The following is an 18,331-nucleotide window of genomic DNA, read 5'->3' as shown; positions in this document are numbered from 1 at the left end:
CGTGTAAACCTCCCCATGGTCAAAAACCCCAAAATTCCACCGATGGCACCAGCCTCTGAGCCACGTATTAATCAGGTGTGTTTTCCTGTTCCTTTCAGTATATTTCCCTGCCACTGAAGGGATTGAGGAAAACACTACCTGTGTTCCCGATCCTTCCACTAATCGTCCCAGTGCCCTGAAGTCCCTTTTGATTGCTTTTGGACTTCTCTCCGTGACCTCATCACTTCCCACCTGCACAACCAATAGTGGATAATAATCAGAGGGCCAAACCAGACCAGGGAGTTTCCTAAAACTAAAAACTACTGCATCTGTGGTTCAAAATGTGTTTAAAATTTAGGGAGGAGAAAACAAATAGATATGTTTTTAAAGTATTTTAAAAGTACAGTCTTTGCTTTAAGCATAAAATGAAACTTCATCTGTATGGTTCATACTCATACGGGCACATTCTGTCAGCTTTCTGTACATGAATGTTAAGGGTTAGTAGTTTGACTAACCACTACCTAGTTGTGGTGAGAGTGGCTGAGAGGTGAGCAGGCAGTGGGCATGCCCGGTGCTGCCTCCAACACAAAACCCCTGGAGTTTCCTCCTCACAGGCCTCTGTGCGAGGCAACCAGTGTCCATTTAAACAAATTTTGCAGGAGTTGAGGAGTCCCCTTCTGTTACTCAGGACAATGAAATGTCCTCTGTACTGAAGTATGGAGGTCTCTGATTTTTTTTTTTTTTTTTTTTTTTTTTTCCAGCACAACATGGGTCTTTCACTCTTGCTCTGGGCTAGTTTGCCTGTGCTAATGTACTTGGAATGCAGCACTTCATACCTACTGGGAGGTAGTAATGGCTGCATTCCTGGGGGATTATCCCATCTCTTCTTTGCTGGGGAGAGGGGAAGAGAAAAGAGGGTGACAGGGAGGATTTCTGAAATTAGCTTTGCTTGTGTGAATGTTGCAGTAATTGAAATCAGTGATAGTAATTCAAGGATTGATGGCTCCCAAACACTCTGGATTGGGGACTACTGTCAGCCTTCTATCTAACCTTTGTTTTAAAATATTTGCATTACTGATGTGCTTTTACCCAGGGCTGTGGATCACTTGCTGTGGCTTCCCAAGCTGCAGTGTGCACATGAATTCTGATGCTGTTTTAGCTGCAAGACATTAAATTCTGTCATTAAAATCACCTGGTTAAAAGTCATATAAGTTTTTGTGTACCTGCACCACTTCAACTTCCAGTGTCATGTGGTGGTTAGGAAATTCTTTATACCTGTATTGGAGAGGAAAAAAAGATCCCTTTAAATTCTCCCTAATAAAGATGCAAGTTAGTTTCAAGCACATTGGTACTTGTGGCTTGCCATCTAGTACAACTCCTGAATTTCCAAAGCGTGACTGTGGGAATCTACAGGTTGTAGGAGTCTACAGGTGGGATATTGGTGGTTCTTTGCAATTGAAAATATTTCAGCACCTTCTTTGATAACGTTCCTTTTAAGTGTGGTGGAGGTAGAATAGAAAGCTTTTGTCCCTGGGTAGAAAGGAACCACTAAGGCATTATGGGAGCAGGGAGAATATCTTGCACCGCTCAGCCAGAGATGATTGTTTGCTGTACTTGTTCTAAAAATGGGAGATAATTTTTCCGTGTTCTTCTGACTTGTGAGGTTTCCAAATTTTTTACTTATTGGCACAATGAGTACTGTACGCACCAGTCTGAGGTGTGGAGCATACGTTCTGTTATAAAATGTTTCTATTTACTAGCAGGTTTTTGGCTAAGGAACAGAGGAAGGAACTACCGTTGATATTTATAATTGAATTAATACTGCTTTAGGGAACACTCTTTTTATGTCACGGTGTAAAATGGACATCTTACATGGAATCAATCTTTTTTTAATGTTTTCTAACAGTTGTAGGTAGATGTTAATGTCTGTAAAGTTTATAATCTCTTTGTATATAATAATTTCTAAAATGAGAGACTTCATTGATTAAAAAGGAAATGCATGTAAAGTAATGCTGCTCTCTTCTTCTTAATAGGGATGATGATGTCGCAGTTTAATATTTCTCAGAATTCCATGCGAGGTAGTCCTGCATCTTCCAATTATCAACAAACCACTATCTCACATAGCCCTTCGAGGTAACGCTTTCTTTTAAATGGGGTGGGATGGGCAGCAAACTGCAAATTCTTCCTACAGTGACAGTCAGTTTTTGTTGCAAGTATGCGAATCAAAGATGATCAGTGTCAAGACAAATTTTGCATTTGTCTGTCAGCAGGGTGAGTTTCTTCCAGCTGGCAAAGAAACATCTTTTTGTTAGTGAGCTAATCTTTGTATTCTGACTAGTCATGATTCCCCACTCTCTCTCCAGCTGTTCTCTACCTGTGGCAGAGGCTGAGACTGGTGGCAGGAGGATAGGAGAGAAGAGGCTATGTGTTCCGGCATGTATAACAGTACCAGTGTGACAGGAGGGTGGGAAAGAAGGCTTGTAAAAGCACAGAGTACTGCTGTAACAGTTATGCAAAAGGCTGCTCAGAGGAGGCTAGGCCCAGTAGTTTGGCCAGTCTTCCAGCAGCTTCCTCATCAACTTTCTGGTTCTTTTTCAAACTTTGAGTGTCAGCAAGTAGCATGTACCTATATTCTAGGCCTCTGTTAATATAATAAAGTACTCTGGACTAGAGGAAAGAGTTCTGCATGTAGTTTCAACCCAGTTACTGGGCTTTAACAGATTTCATCTCCAGTTATTAGATATCATTATTAAAATAAACTTATTTCACTTCAAGTTAGTGTAATTGTTTTGGCAAATTAAATGCTCTGTATCTGCACAAAAACCAGTACACTTTTTTACTTTTATATCTAAAAGTGATATTGAAGAAGGCGTTTTGAATTGTGAATATTACAATGTGCTAAGTCTTCTCGAAATCCTTGCAAAATCCTTGTGTTATATACTTTGCTATTTCTTTCTATGGAAGCTTACCTTCATAGAGTTGCTGTCTAGAACTGAGGGTTGTGAAAGCATGTATTGTACTTTCTGAAGTATTTATTTGGTTTGTTTTGAAAAGCTGATATAAGAATGTAAGTTATAATGTACATGTATTATTGTCACAAGCTTATTTTATTTTTATGGCTTCCTACCTTTAGGATGAGTCTAAGATAAAGCCAGTGAAAGAATAAGTTGTATTCAGTGGACTTTGGGTCAGCTCCTACCTAACTGCCTATCACATTCCTATATCTTGGCAGTATAGTTCTGTTAGATTAAGTTCTTTGAAATCTTACTGGAAAAATCATATTTAGAGTAGATGGCTCCTTGTTAATCCTAGCAAGCGAGTTGTTATATGATAATTAAACCTTAGCTGTCACTTTCATTCAAACTTCTAGGACTAACTTTTGGAAATTGCATATCTTGTTTTAGTAAATCTGCAGATCTTATTTTAATAAATATTTGTGTCATTGTTTCCTTTCCCTAGGTGGAGGTCTTATGAATGATTTTTATTCTATTCTTTACTTTTACTAATGCAGTACCCAAGCTGTGGCTCTTAAGTAGTAATTGAAGCTGGGAAGGTATCGATAGCTTAAAATACTGCTTTTGAAGGGGTTTCTTGATTGTGTTGGAATTTTGTCTCTTACAGAAGTTATAATGTTCCAAAGGTATAATATTCCAAAGGAAATAATAAATTTGTCTAAACTTCCTTTTCCAACTTTTAAAAACTTTTTAAATTTTATTTTTAGCCGGTTTGTGCCACCACAGACAAGCTCTGGTAACAGATTTTTGGCACAACAGAACAGTCCGGTGCCTAGTCCATATGCTCCTCAAAGTCCTGCAGGATACATGCCATATTCACATCCTCCAAGTTATACACCACATCCTCAGATGCAGCAAGGTAAGTCTGTGATGTTTGTTGTTTTCTCCTGTCAGCTTTACCTTCATGTGCATGTTTCACGGCTCTCTAATTTCTTTGAAGGAGTCACATGCTTAATGCAAATCTTTGAGTTGATAGGGAATTTTAATTTTTTTGGGTATGTTTAAGCTTCTTTGCTTTCCTGACTGTACAGAGTGGTAGTGTATATTTTATTTAAAAAAAAAAAAAGGAAGAAGAAATAGTCAAACACATGTTCATGTTACACTGCTCCTCCTCTATGTACACCCATTTTGTATATTTGTCACGTATACATGACAATAGAAAAATCAAAAAAACCCAAAAACTTTTATTTGTTAGCTATGGCAATCATTTATCTGTACTAGCAAAAACCTAATTTTTGCCAGTGTAACGTAAGTTTTGTTGCCAGCTTATTTAGCCTTACCAAACCTTTGTAGTGTAGACTAGACTAAGTTGGCTGGAATTATGCTCAAGGTATGCAGTAACTGGCAAAGATGACCTTCAGAACGAATGGATTTCTTTGTGCTTCCCTTTCTAAAAACAGTCTTGAACAACATGAACACTGTTAAGTATCTAGGCATTTTTTTTTTTTTTTGTAAGTAGAATTCTCGTTTGATTCTTTTAAATCATCTGTTCTTAAAGTTTAGCAATGTGCTTAGAATTTATCTAGCTGTTCTGTATGTAATGTTGTGTGTCTCATGAATACCTTGGAAGTTACTAAAGATAGTGAATACAAATGATATAGAAGAAAATAAAGTTTTCTATAACCTATAAGAATATGATACTGACTGTAATTAGGATAGATGTGGAGAGAAGCTTGACTAATCTGTTCATGGAATTTAGGTTTTAAATCCTCTTGAAAATTCAAATCTTAGATATCTAATTTTATTCAAGGTATTTGTGGCAAAAGGATTCAATCAAGAAAATGGATTCTTGTTCAGATTCTAGACCTCTTGCATCCAACTCATTAATATCCGCTATTATGGTGTTTTCTGTGAAATTTTTGAGAGATAACGACTGTGTGAATATATCAGTATAGTTATTTATATTTTTTTTGTATTTCAGCTTCAGTATCCAGTCCTATTGTCACAGCTGGGATGAGGAATCTCCATGAAAATAAAGTTTCAAGTCAATTGTCTGGAAATTCAGCTAATCATCATGCTGATAATTCTAGACATGGCTCAAATGAAGACTACCTACAGATGGTGCACAGGCTAAGTAGTGATGTATGTTACCTAGATCAGTTTATTATGATAAAGCAAATATTTACTATGATAAAGCAAGTATGTGTTTAGCTGCCTTAGAAGTCAGATATTTTACTATGTTGTTGTTGATGAATAAAACCACCGAAAATATATTTCAGTTTCAGATGTGTACACTCAGCTGTGCAACTTTAATGTGTGAGTTTTAATTTTTTCTAGATCTCTCTTTCCTTTGGAACAGTTTGTAACATTGATTCTGATGAAATTATGAAAAGTAAAAAATCTTACTCATATGTGAGTTTATTTTAAAGAAATGGTAGAGTATCTCTGCAATTATTATAGCAATATGTTGATGCAAAAAATACTAGATTTTAAATAGGTGTATAGTTAACTTGTCTTTCTGAAGATTTCCATAACTGTCAATTAGACTTTACATATTTGAATAACCTATTGGGTAATATAGTAGTGTTTTCAAAGGCAGAAATTCCTTTTGACACTTTTTCTTACTAGTCTATTATGCGCTTTTATGGCCTGGCTTCTTTAGAAGACATTTTCCCATAGTGACTTTAGTTCATGTGGGAGAAATTCTTGCTGAAATCTTGAATCTAAAGGAAAAAACAAGCAACTTTCTCCCACAGTGTTTTGAATTTCTTCATTTTCTTCTTAATGAGCATCTCATCTTGTGGATGAAGCATGTTGGGATTCTTCTTTACAAGTTTGGCACAGTCTCTTAACAGCTCTTAAGGGGAGAGCACTTAAGTTTCATTTTTATTTTTTGACTTTAGCTTTTTGAACAGTGTGGTCATAGTGATGCCTACAACAGTAGGCATAACAGTAGTTACAAAACTTCATCAAAACCTGGTGGCAAGCAGGCCTTTTTTAATCTTTTTTTGTGCGTGTGTGTTGTATTTAGCTTACAAAAACTGTGGGCAACTCTTGTCTTCCTAAATTAGCTTGTGAAAGCAAAATAAAGTGTTGTATTCAACAAGTGTACTATTAACACCAGGCTCCCTAAATCCCTTACCAGGATTAATACACTAGAACTCCAAGAGAGTTATTAGTTTTATTAGTAGTCATTTTTTTTAATGCAAGAATTATGCTGATTAAAAATATTAGCTAAGAAGTAGTATCTTAAACAAGAGAGTTTTATAATGAAGGAATCTATCATAATACACAATCGTCAGATGTTTTTTTCAGTCTCTGCTTCAGCAATGCAAATTCTTCAAAATAAGAAGCTGTTCTTGGCATTAAGTGTATGTATATTCCCCAACTATGTTAAAAGTACACTTTCAAGAGAATCTTGGTTTTGTTAGGACAAGATTTTTGGAAAACTTTAATATTAGGATAATTTATTTCACAGTGTTTAAAGAGGAAGTATTTAAAAATATTCACTCCTAATTTTGTGATCCAAGCAATGCAACCACATCCTAGTTCATGAGAACTTAGAAATGAAACTCATTCAAAACTGACAGACTATGAAAACATAAAACATACCATCATTGTTTGGTTTAATTGGAGAAATACTAAAGGTAAAAAGTAATTATAACTTTAAAAGCTGATTTTAGTAGCTATCATGCAGAAAACAATTTGAAGAATTTGGATTAATTAAAGTTTTGCATTTATGTATGAATAATAAGCTTAATCATAATGTTGCAGCCTTTTCAGAAGCAGTGTGACCTTTGGCACAGATAGTTATGAATGAGGATTATTAAATCATAAAACTTAAAAAACTTTAATTATTGTTTAGTCTTTTTCTTATTTTTAGGATTTTGTTGCTTTAAAAATTATGAATAGTTACAGGATATTGTGTATTTGCAATATATGATTTTACAAAATCAGCAAGTATACCCTTGAAGGCTCACTGCGCATATACTCAATTTAAGGACCATTTTTTGATAAACTTGAGAACGTTCCTAGAATATAAGTTCGTGCTTACATTTCACCATTTGATGAAGTTGTGAACTAGGAAACAGTAAATGAGCACTTCTGAAAATTTGTCAGCTACAGTAGGAATGGCATGTGTACCTGAAAGGTCATCTACCTAGTTAGTCTGTTTAGTTAATTTAATAAAAGGTGCCTTTGCCCTTTGCCTGTGTCCTTGGCAATCATGGGTAGAGGACCTCTCCTGTCCTAATAAAACATATATGTTAAAAAGTTACTAAGCTTCCTCCCCCCCCCCAATATTTGGGGGTTTCTGAGATTTATTACAATTCAAAGATAAGTCAGGTTTGAAAAAAATCAGCTCCATAATTTCAGTGTATTAAATAAACGAGTAACTCGTACATCAGGAAATTAATTCATTTTGACTTGCAATAAAACACATGTAAGTTTAGGTTCAGTTCTTTTTATTGCATTGAATCTGAATATTAGATTTCTTTGCACATGAGGCTTTCCTCATGTGAGGCAACAAGTCTTTTTGCAAGTACTGTTGCAAAAATAAGTAATTAACAGCACAGCATGAGTTTTAGATTCATTTTACTGTGGGAGGGGGGAAAAAATATCGAATAGAATTTTTTTTTGTAAGTGCCCATGGATGGTGAAACTGATGAAATCTGGTTTCTTACGGATTTATATTCTTTGCCTTGTAAGCACCTTCAGTCCATAAATATCAAACTTTTTTTCCTTTTCCCTAAGCAGTGTGAACTACGCCTTCACAAGGCGTAACGTATATGGTGGCTAGTCTACTGCTATGCATGTGGAAATTGGCTGTTTGGCCATTGTCAGAGGGAGTGTGTAGTTGCCATCCATCTCAGCTGCTGCAATGGGAGTGCTACAGATTTTGTTCAGTCCCGATGTGTGTATGCTGGAGGGTATAAATACAAAGTGTTAGTTCGCTTAACTGTAAAAGTAAGATGGCATTCTAATAAACTTTAAGGGTAGGTTAAGTGAAAAAATGGTGAGTTTGATTTAAAAAAAATCTTTTTATACTCAATTTCTTTCAGTTGGTATTGTATAGAGTTCATCTTTCTGCTTTTCAGCTCTTTACTATGAGTGCATATAACAAAAAACTTCTAAATGGAATCTTAATGTCAACCAAAAGTGCTTATTTAGCTAGAAGACATATACATAGATTTATTTTTGTGTGCATGTTCTGGTTCTAGATTCTTCTTAAGGCTCTGGAATGTTGCCTATATAGTAGTCTAATAACAGTCTAAATTACAAAGATTTTTATATAAATAAATATTTTTCTAATATTTGTTGTATGCTTTTTCATCCAATCCATTTTATCAGTATATGTACTAATTTCAGTCTTTATTTTATCAAGTGTTCATGTTCATAATGTTAATTTTTTATCATTGTCACTTTAGGATGGCGATCCTTCAATAAGGAATGCTGCATCTTTTTCCTTAAGGTCACCACAGTCAGTCTGCTCTCCAGCTGGAAGTGATGGAACCCTTAAAGGTAGTCTAGCAGTCATATATATCAATGTATTTTTTTTCCAATTTTAAAGAACAGAGAGTTTAAAGAGGTATTTAGTTAGTTCTCCTGACTTCTGTATTCCAATAGTACTAAAGAGTATGTCATTAAGTTTTGGATACAAAATTATTTTGAGCCCTGATCCAGAAGAAATTTCTGAAGGTCCAAAAATTGATTAATCATATTTCAAAACAAAGCTCGAATTTGTGGAGGACAGAAGAATTTTAAATCCTTTCCAATATGAGGATTAAATTCTTTATAAGAATGGTTTCAGTTGCTCTACATAAGAAATGGTTTAAAGGCAGCATTACGAATATTGAACTCTTAACCAGCTCAAAAGTGTTTTATCATGCAACACTTGTCTTGATTGCAATCATCAAATTTTAAGAATGTGAAATTAAAAGTAGTTCAATGAACACAATATATATAGCATAAATGAAGCCTGAAAGCCTTAGCTGTGGAGAAGGAATAGGGTGAACTGTCAGCTGCGAAAATAATTCTTTATGCTAAAATCTGGAATGCATACTGCTGTTTTTAATATTATCTCTAAGAAGCAATGACTGAGATACATGAGACTTAGCAAGGTAGGGGTTTGGGCATATTCTTGCTAATTTAGGTTTTCAGTGCTTATGTATTTACATGGCAATAGTAAAAAGATGCAACAGTGCTTTCTTCTCTCTAGCCCTGAAACAAAATTAAGTCTTTCTGGATGGTCAGGTTAGGTGGAGAGGGAGAACAGGAGAAGGGGGAGATTCTAGAGAAGGTGAGGGTATTGGGCTTGTGCAGCCTGGATAAGAGAAGTCTGATGGGGGGAACAGACGGGATGACACACAATGGATGGACATGACCTTAGAGCAATCTCCTCATACCTATGAGGAGATTATCAGGAAGACTTGAGTCAGGTTTTTCACAGTGTTGTGGAGGAAGGATGAGAGACAATGGACTTAAATTGAAATGGGAGGTTCTGACTAGGTATAAGGAAAAACTTTTTCGCTGTCAGGACAGTCGAGCATTGGAAAAGCCCAGAGAATCTGTGCATTTTCCATCCTTGGAGGTTTTCAAGACCAGGCTGGATAAAGCCCTGCATAATGTGGCCTTGCTCACCCTGCTTTAAGCACAAGGATCGACTAAAGACCTCCTGAGGTCCCTTCTTAACTGAATTATCCTATGATCCTGTGACTGCTAAATGATCTCTGTGGTTCATCTTCTGTAGGCATATACTGTGTTAAACAGCGATAGAAGAAATGTGGCTCAAATGCAAGTGAGAAGTACTTGTATAGCATGCCAACAGCATCAGTATTTTAGGAGGTCTTGTGCTAAAGGATTTGTAAGACTTGTGTGAATGGCAAAGACTAAATGTGGTTGTTTTTCTTTAACTCAGTACACAAAATCATTGTTGAGCTGATCAGTTTAACAACATTGTGAATCTAAGCTACTTCCACTCAAATATATGATTACCACTCAGCCAGAAGAATATTTGAATTATTTTTTTGGTTAAAGTTGCTGCTGTTTCAATTGGTTGTCTCAGAACCCATTTTTAAGGGATACCTTTTCAGATTATTTCTGAAAACAATCTGATTGTACAGTTCAGATTGTAACATTTCAGCATTAGAGGGGCTGAAAAAGTGTAAGAGGAGCTTTTTGATTTATTTACCTGTATGTTAGCTTTACTTTTCTCATTGATAAAGCACACAACTGAAATACTGTTATTAATGGTGCTACCATTTTGCCTTCTTAAAGAGATTAATGAACCTTGATTGAGAGAACCAGTTCTTGATGCTGCAAGAATCTTGCCAGACATTTACCTCCTCTAATCTTGCATTTTAGAAATGTATTGAAGAGGTGTGGATAATTACAGTGTTACTTAGAATATGTGATCCCTGACAGTGAGTTTTTGGCCTATGATTTGGAGTGAAAGCGATTGGTTATGCTGATAAATTTTCCAGTGATGAACAAACAGCAAGTATCTACGCTGAGCTTTTTGTTGCTACTCTCATTAGTCCTTGAAAGTTTGGTAAAGAAAATTAGCAAAATATTTGTTTGTTTGGGAGGAATGGCACTAGACATCATCAGTCCAGAGAAAGATCACAGGAAAGATGTTATAATATCCAAGCTTTCTTATATAACATAGAAATGTGAGGCAATCGCTGAAGGTACGTATACAGACTGCATTTCTGTACTTCTGACATGGAAGTAGCAAGGACTTCTGGAGACTTGGAGAATGTGATTGTACAGCCTTGAATTACTTTAAGACTGAACGATAGCTGTCTGATTGACAGAATCTGAATGAGGAAGAAGTTTTGTTTGCAATTCAGGCAAATATTTGAGAGATGGCAGAAGTAATATTTGTTCTTTTGGTTGGGTATTCACTTAATGGAGTAGAATTTCTCTGTTATAGAAATTTTTGCCTCACTTCTACTCCAGTAAAGGTACCAGAGCAGCTGAAGTTTTATCCAGAAGTTCTAGGCTGGCCTTTATCCTTTCTTTTTTATGTAAATTTTATATTTTTAGCTATGCAAACAGAATAGTGGCTCTGCTTTCATGCTGTCATCTGTTATCACATCTGCTTTCATAGAAAATTCATTTGTATGAATTCATCTATGAAGAATTAACATGAAGTATTTTCCTTCTGTTGAGCTCATAAAATATTCTGTGGTATCCATTACTCAAGATCAATTACTCATCAAAATCCTTTATCCATTTGGTCTACTTTCCCACTACTCTGGAATCTCAGAAAAGATTTTTTTTTTTTTTTTTTTTTTTACTTAAGACAACTTCTAAAGATCTGTATAAAGGAAAGCCTTCCACAATGTTTTTAGTCCATTGCTTTCCAAAGAGAAGAGTTCATATATTTACAGTCCTGTTTCCATACAGTTTCCTAAACTCCTGGGAAAAAAATCTGTAAGGAATAGCAACGACCCTTATGAAACTATATAATTTTGCACTCTTTAGCAGAAATAAGTTGTATTCCCTCCAGAAATTGTTAATGGGCACTTGATTATTTTCTGAAAAATTTGGAAAGATTACTTTTACTTTCTTGGGGATTTATAGGACTTCTCCAGAGAGATTCCTCTACACTTGGTCTTTGAATGTATAGTGGGTGGCAAGAAGAATTAGGAATCTTCTCAAATCTGTAGTACAGACTTCGGTGTACTCAAAGGTACTTGTTAAAAATTATCATCTCACCCTCTCTCCTTCAAAAGAAAGGTGGAAGAAATTTATTCAAAGATATTTTCTGACAGGGCCAAAATAAACATTCATTCTTGTTTCTTTCTTCAAGTCTTAACTTTACACAAGGATGCTTCTGAATACAGCAGGTCTAAGATAGAACAGCCAAAGCTGAAGTTTTTTATGAGGCATTTGAAGCTCTGGAGGAAGTGGTGGGACTCTTCCCTGAAAATTATTGGAAGAGTATGTGGAAAGTGAATACAATCTGTCCCGAAAAACCTCCCAAATGTATGTTGTTCTTTGTCTCATATGCTATCCCTTTAAGTTTGAATTTTAAATTAAGTTATGCTCTTTGAAAACAAATGTCAATATAGTCTGTTAATCAAAATAAGGAATAATTTCTTTATATCTAGTACAAAACTTGGGGAAGATTTCCAGAGGAAGATTCTGTGATTTTAGAAAATACAGCAGGAAAAGGCTTGGGGGCTTCCCATCTTCTTACCCTCATGTTGGATGAGTTGTACCAGTATCACTCCCAATAACTTCCATCTTTTTTTTTTGTGAAAATGTCAGTAACGGAGTTTCCTTACTCTTGCCATGCAACCTGTTCAAATTCTTAGTGCTAGAAAGCTTTTCTCCTAATGCTTAGCCTGAATCATTTTTGTTGCTGTTAGGCATGACACTTCTTGACTTCTTTCCAGTAGGCAAGGAAAAACAATTCACATCCCTTTTTTTTTTTTTTAATTTATAGCAATCATTTACATATCAAAGAATGTTATCATGTCTTGCATTAATCTAATCTTCTACAGACTGAACAGCGCGGTTTCTTTCTATCATCTTTACATAAGTAATAATTTCTGAGATTTTAATTCTCTGATATTTTTATCTGAATTCTAATTGGTCTGCATTTGTCTTGATGTTGTACTGCCATAAGTCGTAGATGCAACTCTACTTGAAGACTTAGAAGGATGAGTAGTCAGAAAAGTACTGTAGACGACCTTGTATGATACTACTGATATATATGAATATAGCTGCTCTTTGGTGATAACTCAGATTCGTGTTGCAAGCTGTTATAAACATATTGCTGTTTTTCCGTAGAGCTTATCTATCTTCCTCTCATGTTGTTAAAATTGCTCTTTCTCAGATGAATAAAAAGTTTGTGCTGCAATTAGTCAAGAAAACTGTAAATTTTGATTCTGTTTTTAAAAGCAGTTGTGGGCCTCTCTCTCAAACACTCGACACCAAAAGCTTGTTATGATCTTTAGATTAATAAAATACTCTCTAATTCTGTTACATGAAAAGTTATTGATGACAAATATTTTATACTACTATTCTTAAGACAGTGCTCTGGAAAGCTGCACTTGTTCACCTATATTCTGTTCACCCATTTTTACCAAGAACAGCTGATACTCTGAACACAATTTTGCAATAGGGTATACTGCAATTTTGCAGTATTTTTGTCTAGACCATACTTCCTCAGCTTGTTAGTGAAATTGTTATGAGAAGCTATATAGAAAGCCATGCTAAAGTCCAGGCATGACACTCAGTTCTCCTTAATCCACAAGACCTATTGCTTTACAGAATAAAATTATTTTGATTTGATGATACTTATTCTTAACAAATTCACTTTGGAATACTACCTCTTTATTATTATCTCAATCCTTATAGAGAAATTGTTCTTCTAGTATGTACTTAAATCATACAGACTATATATAATACTCTGGGCAGTCCTTTACCATCCTTTTGAAGGGACTGTTTTTCCCTTTTTGAATCTGCTGGAGGCACAAATTCTCAAGATGATTATTATCAATTCTGAGATTGGTTTAGCCAGGGTTCCAGAGTGAATTTGTCTGATCCCATTTTCATGAAAACACTCCATTTATGTGAAGGTGGTAAATAGGATCGTATTAAATCAAATGAGACTTTTCCATTTACACATTGTAACTTGCAGTCTCTTAAAATATTTGGCAGTAGTGTGTAAATGTTCCTCAGGATCTGTCATCACCAGGTTCTCAGCTTTTTCCAACAAACATCAGTATGAGTGCAATATGGATACTCTAGTCTTTTCCTTCTCCAGCTTCTGCCTTCAAGAACTTATTTACAGAATAATTACTCAGATGTGAAGTCTAATAATCCACATGTAGAAAATATGCATTCATTAAAGCCTCTCTTTCAAAAGACTTTTTCAGTAAAAAGTCTGGAATGCTGCATCCAGGTTTGACTCCTGTGCTTCTAAAAGGTGGTTCTTAAAAAATGACCAGCACTCATGGACCCCTAAGCCCTCAAAAGCAGATTCCGAGGGGACACTGCTAAGTAGCTCCCTGAGTAGCTTAAAGTTTGCTTTCTTGAAATCCAGGGTAGCAACTCTGCTGACCTTTTTTCTCAGTACACTGAACATTTTAAACTCAGCCATTTCATGATCGCTGTGGCCAAGACAGCCACCTACCATCACATCTCCCATGAGTCCTTCTCTATTCACAAACAACAAGTCTAGGAGGGCATCTTTCCTAGTTGGCTCCCTGAGTACTTGTGACAAGAAGTTACCTTCTGTAAACTTCAACAGTTGCCCAGACGTGCTTGTCACAGCAGTATGATATTCCCAGTTGATGTCTGGGAAGTTGAAATCTTCCATAAGGACAAGGGCTACTGATCCAGAGATTTCTCCTAATTGCCTTGTCGTGGTTTAAGCCCAGCTCACTCTTCCCCCCCCGGTGGGATGGGGAGGAGAATGGGAAGAAAAAGGTAAAACCTTGTGGGTTGAGATAAGGACAGTTTAATAGGACAACACAAGGAGAGAAGAAATAATAATAACAATAATACTAATAAAAGACTATATAAAGCGAGTGATGCACAATGCAATTGCTCACCACCCAGAACCCGATGCTCAGCCCGTTCCCGAGCTGCGCTCCCTCCTCCCCCTGGCCAGCTCCCCCAGTTATATACTGAGCATGACATCATATGGTATTGAATATGCCCTTGGCTAGTTCGGGTCAGCTGTCCTGGCTGTGCCCCCTCCCAGCTTCTTGTGAAAATTAACTATCGTAGCTGAACCCAGGACATGCCTATAAAATAACTCATCAGTGCTGTCATCCTGGCTGGGCAATCAGTAGTAGGCACCCACTATGACATCTCCTTTGTTTTCCATTCCCCTAATCCTCACCCAGAGGCTCTCAACCACATCATCACTAACTGTAAGGGCTGTGCAGTCAAACCTCTCCCTTACATACAGTGGCGCTCCTCCACCTTGCCTGCCTTGCCTATCCCTCCTGAACAGCCTGTAGCCCTCCATCCCAGCACTCCAGTCATGGGACTCATTCCACCAAGTCTCGCTAATACCAATGACATCATAGCTCTGGGAACTGACCAATGCTTCCAGTTCATCCTGTTTGTTTCTCATACTGTGTGTGTTGGCATAAAAGCATTTCAGATGTGCTCCTGAACTTTCTGTGCTCCCTGGAGCAGTGTAAATGTTCCCACTAGCATTGCCACCCTCAGGGGATGCTATGTCAACCCTTGGCTTACCTTCAGCTCTCCTGATGGTATCCCCTTCCCCCATCGATTCTAGTTTAAAGCCCACTCAGTCAGTCCTGCCAGCTTATAAGCAAAGAAGTGTTTCCCCCATCAGGACAGGTGGATCCTGTCAGGCCCCAGCATACCTTGTGTTTCAAAGACTCTTCCATGGTTATAAAACCCAAAGTTCTGGCAGAAGCACCAGTCCTGGAGCCAGATATTGATATCCTGGGCTTGTCTGTTTCTTCCAAAGTCTCTCCCCATTACTGGGAGGATTGAGGAAAACACTACCTGCGCTCCTGAATCTTTTAGCATTCTTCCCAGGGCCCTGAAATCTCTTTTAATCGACCTCGGACTTCTTGTTGCAATGTCATTAGTGTCCACATGAAAGAGCAGGAGTGGGTAATAGTCTGAAGGCTGTACTAAGCTCGTCAGTCATCTGGTGACATCCCTGATTCGGGCTGCAGGGAGGCAGCAAACTTCCCTGAAAAGAGGGTTGGGGCTGCAAATGGGTGCTTCCATTCCCCTCAGGAGGGAGTCACCAATGACCATAACTCCCCATTGTTTTATCTCGGTGCTGGTCTTAATGCAGGTCTTGTTGTGAGGGGTTGGTTGATCTGACCTTGGTGAGAGTACTTGCATAGGTTCCTCCTCATCTATCTCATCATGCGCTTCGTCTACCATACCCAGAGCCTCATACCTATTCTGTAAAGGTATCTGAGAGGGCAAGGAGGGGTTTCTCTTACAGCTCTGTGCAGAGTATTGTGGCATAATTAGAAAGTGTGCAGACAGAAACTGTAAGATTTAGATGTCAGTGATGTGTGGAATCCCCTAGACAGAAACTTATTTGTTTGCTACCCAAGTTACTGATGTACAATGAGCAAGTGAAGCTATTCCATGGTAAACAAACAAGAAGTGTTTTTGAAACTTTATGTTTTTAAGAAGGCTAAGTTACTGTCAATGCAATGCATGTTATAGTTGCTTGCATTATAAAGGATATGATAGGAAATCAGTCAAGAGTCACAGAAAAAAAGTGTTTGCAAATTGCTACAGCAGTTGATAAAACTTCTTCCATACTCAGTGCCATCTACCACTAGGAATCAATAGGAAAACTAATTAGTACAGAGAACCAGTCCCAGATTATCATGGATGGTCAGGATGATTGTTACTGAAAGAATATGGAGGTATTGTTGATGGGTGTATTTGATCTCTGTAGAGGCTTTTATTTCCTATGATGTTACCTGCTTTGCAGCTACATTTGGCATTATCTGGATGACCATCAGTATTTCCTATTCAGTAATGATACAGTGACCTTCCCAAATCAGTGGAGAATATTTTTCTCTCACAAGTTTTGCATATTCCTGCCACACAAAAAGAGTTTGGACAAAGTTCTTTTACTGATACTATGGAAGATCAGCTACAGAAAGTCAGTTATTTTTTCCTGAATTACTACACAGCCCTAGATTTAGACTCAAAATCTGCCTACATATTTCTCTGTTTTAAAAGAATATTCTGAAATTTGGTTCATTCCCAAAGATAATTTCCAAAGATCATTATATGATTTACTACATTGATAGCATTTTGTAGAACAGACCTTCTCAACCTTGGAATCTCGACTGGTTCAGCAAACAGATCATACCTGTCTGTCTGTGTATTCTTTCCATAAAAACATTTCTTCTGTTATCAGCAAGTCTTGTAAGAGCTTTGTTCTCAGACGTATAATGGCTCAAGCCTTCTCCCGTAGGAAATATTCCAGACTGACTTCAACAGTAATAGGCACAACTCTCTCTGTATAATGGGTGATGTTTTGTCTGAAGTCTAAGCATCCAACAGAATGTGGTACATGTTCAATGTGTGATACCTATTCAAAACTGTTAATGTCTGTGGTAGAATGAAACTGTTACAGAATGCTTCATCTTTTTCAATTTCTTTTCACCTCAGTACATAGGTATTGTAGCTTCTAAGCCCCTTTGTTGCCAGAGGCTTAGCCATCATTAGACATTTCGGAAATATGTGAAGTTATTGCCAGAATATGTACTCTTAAAATGCAACTTATAGGCCTTACTATCAACACCTTTCAGGAATTTCCTTCAGGAGGAAGATACTTTCAAATAGCTATTTGTAGTGCTGCCTAGGAGAGGGAAAACTTTACTTTTGTTTTTTCATTTACTGGATTCTAAGTATGTTCAATGGAATGTACTGAAATCCTTCTGACTTCCTCAAGTCTACCCAAAGATAAAAAGAACCACCTTATCTGTTGCTGCAGTGTTATTTTTCAGCATGAGAAATACCAAATGAATACAAATCAGAACAATCTTGTCAAATCTACTTAAAAGTTTAGGACAAGGGAGAATCAAATCTGTCCCTTATTTGAAGTGTAACTGTGAAAAATGGTAAATGTTCCATTGTTGCAACTTCAGAAGTATTCATTTAAGAGAAAATGCAAGAGTAAGATGTCAGCAAGATCTCTTTGAAAAGTTTTGAGCTGCCTCTAATATTTGTAGAAATAAAAATGCAGCCTGTATTTCCAGTGAGTGGTAGTCATTGCCTTAAAAGAAATTAGTAGCTAACAGTTTCTGCTATACATTACACTGAGACAATCTTGTAAATTATTGTCTAAATAGACAGTAATTAGGAGAAGTGTGTGTGTGGAGGGAGCATCACAAGAATAGGAATCTCTGGTGGAAGGCAAGTGAGAGATCTTCGTAGGGTGTAGCCAGGTCTTCAGCACTAGTGATTGAGCGTGGTGTATAATTTGAGAAGGGGAAATGGAGTAGTGAGAGATCTTGAGAATCAGGATGAGTCAAAACAGGGCTTCCCAACATTGTGGATTTTATTGGCAGAATATGGAGTTGTTGCTGATGGTCAAGAAAGGGTAAGATAAATCCATTTTATACCCTGCTCTACATACAGAGGTTATAGGACTTCTCACAGAATGTACTAGGGAGAGAAAATAAGTATCATAGTCTGTGCAAAGAAGTAATCAGTAAAGGCACACCTTTCATTTGAATTGAAGCTTTGCTAGACGTATCCATTCTTTTTTTCATCTACAGGTCAGTACATTGCTTAATGATTCTTAATATTTCTAAAAAAATATCTGATAGAAATTTAAACTTCAGAATAAAGCTGCTTTCTTGTTTAGTGGTGTATCTTGAATGAAGCACATGGGGACTTGTATTCCAATT

At 36.9% G+C, this 18,331-nt stretch overlaps 1 protein-coding gene across 5 annotated transcripts in view; it reads left to right on the top strand.

The window, feature by feature from the left end:
- The window catches only part of LOC128136275 (nipped-B-like protein), a 187,172-nt gene that overhangs the window by 89,827 nt on the left and 79,014 nt on the right, over positions 1 to 18,331 (top strand). For all 5 annotated transcript variants that reach the window (XM_052775528.1, XM_052775530.1, XM_052775524.1 and 2 more), the window contains 4 exons: positions 2,013 to 2,112; positions 3,701 to 3,852; positions 4,915 to 5,075; positions 8,360 to 8,453. In XM_052775528.1, coding sequence (XP_052631488.1) covers positions 2,013 to 2,112; positions 3,701 to 3,852; positions 4,915 to 5,075; positions 8,360 to 8,453 — 507 coding nt within the window. The remainder of the gene's footprint in view (positions 1 to 2,012; positions 2,113 to 3,700; positions 3,853 to 4,914; positions 5,076 to 8,359; positions 8,454 to 18,331) is intronic.

This window comes from Harpia harpyja, chromosome W (genome assembly GCF_026419915.1).
Source record: "Harpia harpyja isolate bHarHar1 chromosome W, bHarHar1 primary haplotype, whole genome shotgun sequence".
Classification (NCBI taxonomy): domain Eukaryota; kingdom Metazoa; phylum Chordata; class Aves; order Accipitriformes; family Accipitridae; genus Harpia; species Harpia harpyja.
This window is presented reverse-complemented; position numbering and strand designations above follow the sequence as displayed.